The following is a 13127-nucleotide window of genomic DNA, read 5'->3' on the forward strand; positions in this document are numbered from 1 at the left end:
TGCAGGAAATTTCAAATAATGGATTCCACTGCTGGAATTCAGTGGGGAGGCATTTGCCAAATACACTGAAAAGGTCATTCTTTACTGCTGCCAGCTCACAGTCTATTGCTTTCTAACACCTGCAATAATTTTTCCCGTAATCTTTTTAAAATATGTACCTTGAATTGTTGTGTAGCAGGGTCCAAAGGATATTCAATAAGATAGGGGTGATTACAACATTTCCTCAGTAACATCATAATATTCTGCAGTTTCAGGTTCACCTCAGAATCCATGGGAACGCTCACTGCTACCACTGGCCTTGAAAAGATACGTCGCCTTATTAGTATGGAAAGTGTCACTTTATTATGCTACAGATACTGAAGAGCAGAAAATAATAAAACCAAAAGCAAGCAATGGATTCACATGCTGGTCAAATGTCCTCAAAATTCCTTATATTTAGTAAAGCTATTATCAGACAAAACTTCTTCTAGTGTCACACTTGGGACGGGTTTGCCATTATCGGTTTAAAATACAAAAGGGCAGTCAGTATTAATCAGGAGCAGAAAAAAACCCCAACTTGTGCAAGTCACCCAGCAGAAAAGGGAACAGAAGCAAGCCCTCTGTAGAACAAACGGTGATGTCTCCTGCGGAACAATACATAAGCTATTCCAAAATCAGCTCTCTGCCTAACCCATTTTGGCCACATGTACAAAGCACAGGATTCACAACAAATACAGCTATTTAGCTTTTCCACGTCTAAGTGCTGTCTCCGACATAGGGATCCATGCATACCACAAAACTAATATAAACATATATTTAAGTGTCAGTTCTTGTAAACTATACAGGATTACAATAAAAATCTAGCAAAATAAATACTTTTCAACCCTGAAGATTAACCTGATTTTCCTTACATCCAAGGGACTTCCAGCCAATTTAGAGCCACCAACAGACTTTATCAAACTCAGGAATTAACATGATTCCTCAGCTTCCTCAGTCCCAAACCTCAACTCTGATCTTAATCACCAGAAAGTGACCAATGCTTGTCACCAAAACAGCAATAACTGTGCTGACCATGTGGGTTCTAGGCCTCAGTTTAAGCCTACATATTTTACAAAATCTAGCAAGGAAACCAGACTCCTCCCTTTTCTCCACTCTTGAGCCCAAACTTTGCTTTAAGTATTCCTGAGTAATTCTGCAAAAAAATAGGAGTTAACTGTAGTTAGCACACCAGCATTACCCCTTGTCCTGTCTTGGAGCCAGTGAAAGATATACCTGTGAACATAGTTGGACATCAGAGACAAAAGGTTTATCAGAAACTCTGCAAAACATAGCAACAAACCAAGCTCTTCAGCTCTTTGTCCTCATTGCCAGCCATAGCCAGGACCTAAAGCTATTACAACGAAATTTCAACTACCAAATAACTAAGATGAACAGTTCTTCCCTGGCTGGCACCCAACACTATCTTAGACCTTGAGGCTTTGGTGAAAACACAGTTCTTAACTACTAAAATGTTTTAACAGCCCCAAAGAATTACACTTCACACTAGGACACTTTAGCTCTTTATGGGTTATCAACAGCACTATTTGTCACAGGGCCTACAAAAGATTGACTAATGAAAACAGTGACTCAAGAAGCAAATTTATTGCTAGACCCTGCAAAGGCCACAGGTCTAGCAATAAATATCTTTTATTCAACTGTAACTTTAATGAATGATGGTACAACCTAATCATTGCTATCATGGCCCAGCAAATATTAGCTAGAAGCAAAGAAACAAATCATAAAGCTACAAGGACAGCGACTGACAAAATTCTATTCTTCGTGATTGATCTGAATAAGCAAAGCTCAGAAAACAAACTAAGAGTGAAATATGCAGTATAATAATAAAAAAAGAATCTTTTAAGGTAGGCACCTCTCTTTTTCTACTTCCTCTTGCATTTTGCTGATCCATTTTTCCAAGTCATCAGATGAACCATTATGTTCTTCACAATAATCAACCACTTTTCGACTACGGCGTTTTGGTCGGCCTGTAGGAGTCAACTCAATTACTTCTTCCTGTAGGAAAAGGTAACATTGCTATCAACATCAGACAGCTTCAAAGGCCTATGTTGACCCAGTAATTCTCAATACTGGAAAGAGGTCTCAGTGTTATGCATCATACAACATCTATCTAGACTCAGCAGCTGTAAGTTTCGCTACATAGAAAATGCAGCCCAAATTTTAGAGGTGTATAATCGTAGATTTTGAAAGCTTCTGCTTGATTTTTAAAAACTGCATTGGTAGCTTCCTGATTTTACAGCAGAAATTGTCAACTCTATGAAACCTGCCTTCCTTCCTCCCAAGGCTACAAGTAATCAAGAACATATTTACGCTTCTGTTGTATTAATTCTGTGCACACTGAGGCCAGCCACAGTAAATGCCATTGAAATGGATAACAAAAGGATCAGACTACAAATTTAAGCAGAAAGTCAGTTTGATTACAATGGTGATGAAGCAATACCAATGTGGTTTTGCCTATAAACCATTAATAGCAAACACATTTCTAATATCCACATTAGTAGATACCTCATTATTTCCAAGCAGCTTACTAATGGTGCGATTTACAATGGCAGTATAGAAAGTTTCTTGCTTCTTTGACAGTGGTGCATATACCACAACTTCTCGTTTAGGAGGAACCTCAAGAGCAACATCAGTTTTCAGTCTTCTTAGCAAGAAAGGTGTCAGAATCTGAAACATTGAGCAGATGCCTTACAATTATTCAAAGTTCTCAACATCTCTAGTTTAAAACAAAACAACACACAAACAGGCCTAGTGATATAAAGCTGTTTTGACAATTTAAAGCAAGGGACTTAATTTGCAGAGTTTGTATTTGATTTTTTTAATATGGATACCTTCTCCAAAACTTTTATGTGCATGCCAGTAACACATGCATTCAAACACCACATCCATTGACATTTTAAAAATTTTTGAAGTGTTTCATAAGGGTGCAGTAGTAACTATATTACAGACCTTTCAATAATTTTCATTAACTGAAAGTAATTTTATTATGAACAGTTGATTTCACTTCTTATATTTCTTAAATCGAGTTACTCGATTTGGGAAAAGCCTCAAACCTTTAACTAATTCATTGTAAATGACAATTATATCTGGAAGATACAATTTATAACTTGCCATCAGCTTGTGATGGAAAAATGACAGTTATGTAAGCATGTAAGTATTGAGTTTAAGGTTTTGAAGACAGGCACATTATACAACTAGTTTGTCAAAAGGTATTCTGTTCAACACCTGAAAGTTACATAAATTCCTTCAAAGTTACCTTTCAACAAAATAAATACACCAATTAAATCCTCTGGCAAACAGAAACAAGCAACCACGATTAAGTCTGACTAAACTCAATTCAGTTGCAAGAATAAAAATGAGTCATTGTCACAGAGGTATATCGTTCCTTTCAGCATTTGCAAGTGCTGTAATGATTGAAAGAAAAACCCCCAAGTCTAAGGAAGTCCAGAAGTGTCACAATAAAAGCCTCAGGCCCAGAATTCAGCTCCACAAACAAGATTTTGACACACTTCACAATAATGGTCAATGTTAGAAACAAACCATGAAAAAAAACAACACAAAGAGTAAGTGAAAACCTGATGCAGCATATGCAAGATGTTTTGCTCCCTTTCTTTAGCAATAATATCTTCAGCAGTTTCTGTAATGCTGGTAATATCAAACCAGGATTCAAAGCTATAAAAACAAAGAAAGAAAAAAAATAGCTTACTTCACATCTATTTTTCTTCATTATTTAAGTATGCTATTCTTGTCTTATCCTGTGATTTAAGAAAAACAACGTACTAACAGCCAGCATGAATAAAGAGTGAACAGGAGGCATTTCTGAAATACACCTGCCAATTCAGATGCTTGTGTTTTTAAGTGATTGGTAAAAATACTTCTATTGCTTGGAATATTCACTACAATTTATTCAGTCTAGTCTATATCTTTTTCCAAAATTAGTCTAAAGACTGTTTTGGCAACATTCTTACACCTGACCCATACTGCTTCAGAAAAGCATCAATCTCTCATGGGTCCCACATCTGCCAGTCTCACACAGCTTCCTCCAGCACTTTGAGAGAATCCTCAAGCAGCAAAAGGCCCTTTGATTAGGCAAACATCTTCCCTTCAAATGCTCAAGTCTTAGCTCAGAGTTGAGCTTCTACTAACAATAGAGCTGACAATCACTTCCTTTCTGAAACAACAAAGTGTGAAGGCAAGACACATTTCAAAGCCTTTGCCACCAAATAATCATACCAAATTACAACCATACCATAAAATAGCTCTTTACATGCTGATAAAAGTTTAATAATTAAAAGAATCACAATAAGGCCCAAACAGAACAAACAGGAATAGTTTTCACCATCAGACTGCAACCTACCTTTTCAAATCATCAAACACATCTGGCAACAGGAAGTTAAGCAATGACCAAAGCTCTGCCAAGTTGTTTTGCAGGGGAGTACCAGTCAACAGGAGTTTATTGTCCGCATTAAATTGTTTCAATTCTCTGATAAGGCGGCAGTTCATATTTTTAATCCTGTGACCTTCATCTACTATAAGGTATTTCCAGAAGCAGTGCTACAAAAAGAAAGGATATTTCAATAAATCTTAGCTTTACTCCATCAAAACACATGCCAGGTGAGAGAAAGCAGCACTAATAAGACTGATACTGCCTGTTAAAGATTCTATTTACTTTTGATTCTCACTCTGCCAGACTAGAAGAGCTGAGTCTAAACAGTTAATGCCATAAACCTGCTTCATGGTGATTACATTTAGAAAGCTTTGGTGACTACAATAAAATTTCTATAAGAAACTCATCTTGCTGAAACAGCCATTCTGATGTTAACCATGATATTTATACACTAAGCATAGCTTTTACTCTAAGCTTCACTCACCATCACCTATAGAGAGGTAACGAGAAAAGCAGGTATGCTGTAACTATCTGCTTACTTTTTTGAATAGGGAAGTCTGAATAACTTCTTAAACATGAAATTCCAGAGCCACTACTATCAATGAAACAGAAGAGAATGCTAATGCAAATGCCACAGTATGACACTCATTGTATGGGCAGCATGCAGGGTTTCTTTATTGTATTCAAAAGCATTGCTATTAGTGATGAGGCATTCCACCCTCCTGAGGGATTTCAGGAGAACTTAGGTACCTGCAGGGCATTTCTATCTCGCATTGCTATTTCAAAGGAAGTAATGACCACAGGATGGATTTGGAGCGATCCTTGTCGCCCATGAATTTTGCGAACCAGTTTACGACGTTCCTGCTGAGCTCCATGATAGAGCATTAGGGGAATCTGAAAAAAAGAGGTTGAGAAGTCACGTGAACTAAGCTCATTTAAACCTAAAAAGAAGATAGTAGAGATAATTATCTGTTACGAGGCGGCTGTAAATACATAGCACATCATGGCACAGTGTGCAGCAACCAAAACCTGCAATTAAATTTACGTTCTATACAGAGAAAGCTTCAAGGTAAAGAACAATTTTTTTTTTTTAAACTTAAGAAAAAGAAAAATCTTCTTTTACCTCTGGAGTAAATCTCTTGAATTCGGACATCCAATTTGGAAGAGTAGACAAAGGACCACATACTAAGAATGGACCAGGGACTCCTCGCTCCACCATCAGTGCTATTGTCGCAATACACTGGATCGTCTTCCCCAACCCCATTTCATCGGCTAAAATGCCATTGATACCGTTTTCCCAAAGCATCTGCATGTATAGAAAAAGAAATGTAAATACAGAATAACCAACACACCTTAGGAACAACAGACATCTTTAGGAATGTAACACCTGTGGAAACTCTCCACTGAACACATTTTATATTACAGATAAGGAAGATTTTCTCCATGGTGAAAATAAATACAAGCATCTTGTAAACCTCAGGTATTCATTCATATGTAGGTGTATGTTTCTAGCTAATTAAGTGCCTGACTAGGGCACAAAAAAAAACCCAACACAACCCACGGCAGTATAAAAGGATATAAATTAGTGTTATATCAAAAGGCACTTCAATTGCATGTACAGCTCATACTAACTGTACTTTTTACTCATCGCAGCTCCGGAGAATTCCCTTAGCTCCCCACTCTAGCTCTAAAAGAGCAAGTTATTATGCTGATGTTTCAGTTTTATCTAACCAAGTAGCTTCTGTAGGCATAGCTACTTCATCATAGGAAAAGGTGCAACTCCTGATGAACATAGCTGCCTGCTCCAGCCGAAGTTCTTTGTGCAGACGCTGCCTATTCTAACAACTAACAGAGCAAACTCTCACAAAAGAACAGAAAGGAAGACACAGAAGTGTTCTTTGGCTACTCTAACTACTAATCATAAAGATTCATGAAAAAGATTATTATAACTGAGAGCCCCCACTAAAGAAGCTGATTTTCCCCTCAGAAGAGGCCTGTCCTCCTTAGGCACTTCCCAGTGACAGAAGACAGTGAGCAAGTTTAGTGGCACTCACTTCAGCCTAAGCCTGTTAGAACAGGATACATACGCTTGTGGGGAAGAAAAATAAAAAAACATAAGGAAAATATGAGATCAGTACCAGAATGAAAATCAATTCTGTCTGGCTCCAATAATGAAAAAGCAAAGTTGTTCTTATTTGGCTTGCAAGCAAAACCAGGCACAAGTTAAATATATATCTGGGCATTTTTTATGGCAAGTTTCTTCAGTTTTTTTTATTTCAAAGACTAAAGACAAAACATTTTTAAAACACTGTGTTGGTATTACTAGTTAGATTTCAAGATGCAGAGAATGGAAAAGTCATCCATGCAAAGTCTACAAGGTAGTGGGTCTTTAAACACCTATGGGCTAGGTATTCAAGCTTTTTAGAGAGAAAATAGTAACTGTCCCTTAATAGTATGCGTAGCTCTGCTTTCACAAAGTATTTTGTAAAAAGAGGTTGCAAAGACAGTAGACTTGAACAAGAAAATAGATGGGCAAAGGGAAGATGGAGAACACCAACCAGAAAGTCTAAATGCTTACAAACACAGATATCCTTCCCATGCTGAAACATATCTGCTGCTTGACAATTTTCATAACACCAGGTTCTTGTGTCATAAGAAATCATGAAGAACTGTGTCTCCTCCACCTTCCCTGTATCAAACTATTACCACAGACTTCTAGTGTATCATCCCCTCTATTTCTCTGTTTCCAATCAGCAACAGATTTCAGTATCAATAACAATCACTCCATACCCGTAGCCACTCCATGCCTTCCACTTGGTACCACCTCATTACACCGCCAGTAAAAATCTTTGGCTGCTGAAAAGGCACTGGTTGTCCATTAAATTTCCGTACTGGATCAAGGAATTGCTTGGCAGTGTTTCGTACAGCTTGACACAATCTGTCCTTAATGACGCTGTTTGAGTCTCCATTTTTCTGCAGGTCTTCTGGACACAAGTTATCAGAAGAACTTTCAGCCTATAGAAGGAAGTTCAAGGAACACATGGCAAAAGGAATGCACATCAACACCCAACTAAAACATACTTTTGCCAAATTTACACCAGTCTTAATGTGCAATGAGGAAAGGCAGCCCCTGACACAAAGACTAATTTTGAGAACTGTCAACTTCAGTGGAATTTAAGATTAACATTACTACCTAGGGAGATGTCAACATGCAAAATTTCAGTGCATTCTTTACTCCTTAAGAATTGAAGAGCAGGGATAGCTACTGAAGATATTTGGCTTATGGTTTTCTACTCATAAAAGCAACCAGACTTTAAAACCTTCCTCACAGCAGCTGGCATTTAATGAAGCTATTTTCCTTCTGTAAGAAGATTCTAGAAAATGTTGGAAAGAAATTCATACTGTGCATGTAGCTTTTAAACTACAGCAGAAGCAAGAGACCTGTCATCCTGTTATCACCATGCTTGAATGCTGAACAATGACATCTTAAGGTCTTACACACCAGCACAAATATTTCTTAGTAAATTTCTATGTCCTTTAATTTTGAAAATATGGGTGTTCTATAAAGTACAATACTTTCAAATTCAGTGTTAAAAAAATAAACCGGAAGTTTGGACTTCTGTAAGTAAGTATTTAAGAGCATTCACTTACACCACTAAACTTCTAATTTAGGACTTCAATATCTAGCATAAAGATGTTTATTTACAGGAAAAGTTTAAAGATACACTATAAAGTATAAAAAGCCCTCCCTCCTTTTGGGCTTAAGACAGTTAAACTGCAATAACGTTTGCCAACATACCTGATTTTCCACTTTACTTTTTTTGGCCACAGATAGTATTTCCTGGAAGCAAAGACAAAAATATTCTTATATGCTTTTCAATCTTAAAGGCTACTACAATTTGTATTTCATGAGATCTTTTAATTGAAGAATCTGGACATACTTTAGAAAGCTTTCTATACAACATCATTAATTATACACGTGATTCTAAACAAGGCCACACACCAGAGAATGCATTGCGTTACAAAGGGTAACTGAAAATTCAAATGGTGATGTCTCTTCACAGGTTGTCTCTCCAAAGACTTAAAAAAAAAAAAAAAAATGTATCTAAATTCTATACGTTAATAATCTCTGATGGCCATGTATGAGAACATATTGCTCTAAAATACAGATGTCACACAGCAATTGCCTCATCAGTTAAAATTTGTGCTACAAAACTCCAGACAAGCCTATTCAGAGTTATGGCCTACCTCTTTGGACATAATCTCTGAGATGTTGTATGTCCCATCTTCTCTTCCTCTCTTCTTCTTTGCACCTAAAATATAACATTTGAGTTTATACAACACATCAAACATTAAGGAAACTAAAAACACCCATAACTGACAAAAGGCAGTACCTAATACAGTACCTGGTTTCTCCTCTTTGCCATCAACTGCACTTTGACCCTAGAAAATAAACACAGAAAGAGGTTCATCTCCTTTTCCATCTCTATCATGACACAAACAAATGATGCAATCAGCCTCAAACTGCTGCCCTTGAAAGCTTCTTGAAACACTTTTACTATTAAGCAGTTGTTCCTGCTTATCTTTTTTACTACTTATTCAGCATCTTGGTTAATTAAACAATCATTCCTAAATAAAAAAAAAACTCAAGACAAATTGAAACAATTTTCTTTAGTATAAATTAATCAGAAGCATCTCCTTAAGATGACTGTCATGTTGTGCAATTTTTAAGCACTTATAAACAGTTTTATTACGGTTAAAATAAATATTGGCTACTAGATAGATACCGCACATCAAATACTGGCTAATCTAACTTATTTAATTTACCTACCTTGATCAAAATTGTCATAATTTGTCAGACTTTTATTCAGAAAGTTGCATAAAATAGCTGGTTAATCTTACCTTGGCAGATTTTAACATCATCTCCCTCTTTTTTTCTAACTTCTCTTTCCTCCGCTGTTCCTAAAAAAAAAAAAAAAAAAAAAAAAAATCAACACCACTCACGCATTTTTTATCCTTCAATAACACTATCCATTATAGAAATGGTATCAGGCATAGATTACATTGGTAATGTAGGGTTCTGTGTACTCTACAGACTGTTTTTACAGCCTCACTAAAAGCCTCTATTCTGACATAGTTTAAAATGATAAAGCAAAACTTGGACAAGAAAGGGCACCTGCTCTGAATTACCTGTCAGTGAATACTTTAAACACTTAAATACAGTATTTTAGAAAGACTACAACAAAAATATTCCCAACTGCAGTCTTCAAGATCACATCTACTGCAGTAAGCTTTCCATGCATTCAACTCTCCTTAAACTTTACATACTACCACTTGTGTTCATTGCAAAACAGAAAGCAACTGTAAGTAGTCTATAATGCCTTTAAGGAAGAAGTGCTTTCATGTCTTGAACAATTTAAGATTTTCATCCCATCTGCTACTTCTACTTGCTGAAAGCAAAAGGACCCTGGGAAAAAGAGATAACAGACTTTGGTATTTATCAGATGGAGCAAGACTTAGTACTGAAACCTGCATTCTATCAAAGCAGTAACCATGAATTCAAGCTAACAGTTAAACTACAGAAAGGAGATTCCTGCACTCTGTCAGTCTCATTTTTTCCTAAGTCACTGCCCTGAATCTTTCTGTGAGATTCTCCCCCTCTCTCAAGCATAAACTCTTATAAGCTTGTCCACAAAGGTACAGTTAAAAAAGTCAAGATAAAGACAGACATGAACTCAGCAGCCCATGGATTAAACAGACAAACAAACAAAACCCCACCCAACCAACCAACAAAACCCTCACAAACAAACAACAAAACCCCACATCAAATCATTTTATGGAAGCTCTTGTTTAGGAACAGCATGGCCTCAGATCACTCTAATCTATAAATTTGTTTGAGGGAGGCCTGCATTAGCGTCCTGAAGACACACCTCATCCCCAGTCTTCAGTAGTTAACACAAATAGGCTGCAAAACTTCTTACTTGTCAATTCTTTGCATCTTCTATCCTCTAACTCCCTTAAACTTTGTTTCTTAAATTAAACTTATTTTTTCTTCCTAGCATTCAGACCAACAGAAGAATTGTAAAAGTATCAGTGATTTTAAATTATAATTCATGCTCTTCCCAGTCTGATTTATCTATTAATCCACAGAACAAATTCTGGCTGTTATATAAAGCACCACTTCATGCCTGGGCAGCGGATTTTCATGTTGTTATTGTTAACAGCATTTTTACTTCAATTCAAACACTTGGATGACAAAAAATACCACTAAAACCAAAACAACAACCAACCAAAACACAACCAAACAGATGGCAGCCCATCATAAGTATCCCACTGCAGACAACAATACACCTACCTCCAGTTGCTGCTGTTCCATTTTTGTTAGCAAGAATTTGGAATATATGTTGCTCTTTTCCAGCAAATGTTGAAGCCTCTTATAGCGCATTTCACTTGACTCCCTGTCCCACGAAGTGCGAGCCTGGCCAACACAAAGAGATGTCAAGTACTTACAGATGCTTCAGAGTGAAGGCTTTTAATACATCGAAGGGTTCTTCTACAGGATAACTGCAATTGTCTCACACACACACGCCCTTTCCCTTCCAGTAATTATAGGTGTACAAGTCCTGAGTGTACGGACTCACATGTACCTATGAAGTGTTGTAAAATCAAAGTAACTGAGGGTTGCATTCACTTGCATACATAAACAAAGCTCTGCAACACACACATACCCCCCTCCAGTGCAGTAGCACAAGGCATTCAAGGGCTCAAAGCTGTCTCAACCGAAATTTTACAGATTTAGAGCAAAATGAAATTGAAGTTTATTTGCATCCTGCAAAATTTGAAGGGGGGGGGAACCCCACCTGGCAAAATTTAGCACAGTTTCATCAAGTATTAGCTAGGACTTCTCCATGTGCCAACTATTTGCACAAAGGTACAGTTTTTCATTATGAACAAGATATTCAGACAACTACAAAACCCATCATGCCTCATTTACACAGGTCAATTCCCAATGAGAAAACAGCAACTTCTGCTGGCTTTGCTTAGAAAATTCACACATGCTTTTAAAAGTAACTTCTGTTGAACTAGTCATGGATGTGCATTTAGAGGTTTTCAAATTATTCTTTAGAACTCAGATCAAAACTCCCACCCAAAAGCAAAAAAGCATTCACCCTTCTGCATTCATCTAACATTGCCCATTAGATTGAGGTATCAAACAAGTGAAAAGGTAAAATTAGCATCTCCAAGAGAAGCCCCAGAAAGGCAAGATGCAGAGCTTTACAAGGTGCTTATCTATGCCTTCAGAAGAAACTCTGGGGGAAGGGCACACTAAGATAGAAAGGCAAGGGAATCTTCTGAAACTAAAGAGAGTAACAGACAGGGAAAAAGGCTTGTAGCTGTATTAGGTGGTGTGTGACATAGGAATGGGGGAACATGTTTCTCTCCCTGAGAAATCACACCTTTATTTTCCACAAGTAATACTCCATGTCATTCTTATCAAGTAGCTATCAGTGGATTCTTTTACGAGAAGAAGAATATATCTCCACAAGTTTTCTGGAGGAAGAGGTTGCCTTCCTGTGATTTTCCACAGTTTTTACTCACTTCTGCTCTCCACAATACAAGTTTTTTCCTTCAGATGAAAAGAACCTGAGCTCAGAAAGATCAACCCTTGGTAGCAATGCAAAGAGCAAATATAGTTAAAACTAAATTGCTATTGCTCGGTTTTTACTGGAGTGAACACAGCATCCTTCCATTAATTGACAAATCTGAAGGACTGTTACCTTGACCAACTGTGAAAATGTCACGCGGAAAACAGAAACCTCAAAGATGACAAACAGCATGGAATTCTTACGATTTCCACCTTGTCCTTTGACTCAAACCTTAAAGCCTCAAGAAAGTGGGTTCCCCCCTCCCTCTTTTTTGATTGAAAAGGTCAAAAAATTGCCACTCTTTCATCACTCTGCATTCTTCTATATTTGCGTAGTGGTATATTGACATCAGCCCACAGAAAGAACAAGTGACTGCTTTGTTGAACTGCTGTTCAAATCACCTGGCAGGGGGCTTGCCTAAGTGACAAGCATAAGAAACCCAGATGCTTCAAGAACACCCACAAGATACCAGTAAGCCTGGGTTTAACTACATGAGTAATTTTCTTTGGTCTCACTGGCCCCAGATTGCACAGAGAAAGCATGATAGAACCACACAGGACAACACAGCAACACCCTTGCTAGAGGTAAGTTCCATGGGTTCTGAAGAAATTGAGAGAATACAGAAACCCCCAGCACTATCACATTATAGCATTGTTACAGAAGTGGTTGATTGTGAAAGAAATGAAATTCTAAGTCCTTTTGTCAACACTTCCTATGCAATGAGATAATCTGCTCCACAAGAGTTCCCTTCTTAGCCTCTAGAAGCATTGCCTCCAACTTTTTAGTTTCAAGTCTGATCCAGGAATACCTGTACGGAAGTTCAGAGAAGCTCCATCATGACTTACCATTTGCATGAAATAAGATTATAAGACTTCTGGGAAAATAAAGTATTATTTTCCAACTAAACAAAATGCTGCAGCCTAAAAACATACCTTTATAAATCAGGTTTTCTTAGTGAAAAGAGAGAAATTAAGATTAGTTCCTGGCCTTCGAAACTGTATTTTTCATCCCTTTAGACAAATGCTTCAATTTTTAAGATAAGAAAAAAACAACCTGAT

At 37.3% G+C, this 13127-nt stretch overlaps 1 protein-coding gene across 4 annotated transcripts in view; it reads right to left on the minus strand.

Annotated features, from left to right (window-relative positions):
• HELLS (helicase, lymphoid specific) overlaps positions 1-13127 on the minus strand; it is a 55059-nt gene that overhangs the window by 10002 nt on the left and 31930 nt on the right. For all 4 annotated transcript variants that reach the window (XM_030487402.1, XM_030487403.1, XM_030487401.2 and 1 more), the window contains 13 exons: positions 10779-10901; positions 9326-9385; positions 8830-8866; positions 8672-8736; positions 8223-8264; positions 7214-7438; positions 5547-5729; positions 5174-5317; positions 4394-4590; positions 3612-3708; positions 2542-2703; positions 1889-2031; positions 159-297 (listed from right to left, as the gene is read on the minus strand). In XM_030487402.1, the coding sequence (XP_030343262.1) occupies positions 159-297; positions 1889-2031; positions 2542-2703; positions 3612-3708; positions 4394-4590; positions 5174-5317; positions 5547-5729; positions 7214-7438; positions 8223-8264; positions 8672-8736; positions 8830-8866; positions 9326-9385; positions 10779-10901 (1617 nt within the window). The remainder of the gene's footprint in view (positions 1-158; positions 298-1888; positions 2032-2541; positions 2704-3611; positions 3709-4393; positions 4591-5173; positions 5318-5546; positions 5730-7213; positions 7439-8222; positions 8265-8671; positions 8737-8829; positions 8867-9325; positions 9386-10778; positions 10902-13127) is intronic.

The sequence above is a fragment of the Strigops habroptila genome, chromosome 5 (assembly GCF_004027225.2).
Source record: "Strigops habroptila isolate Jane chromosome 5, bStrHab1.2.pri, whole genome shotgun sequence".
Lineage (NCBI taxonomy): Eukaryota > Metazoa > Chordata > Aves > Psittaciformes > Psittacidae > Strigops > Strigops habroptila.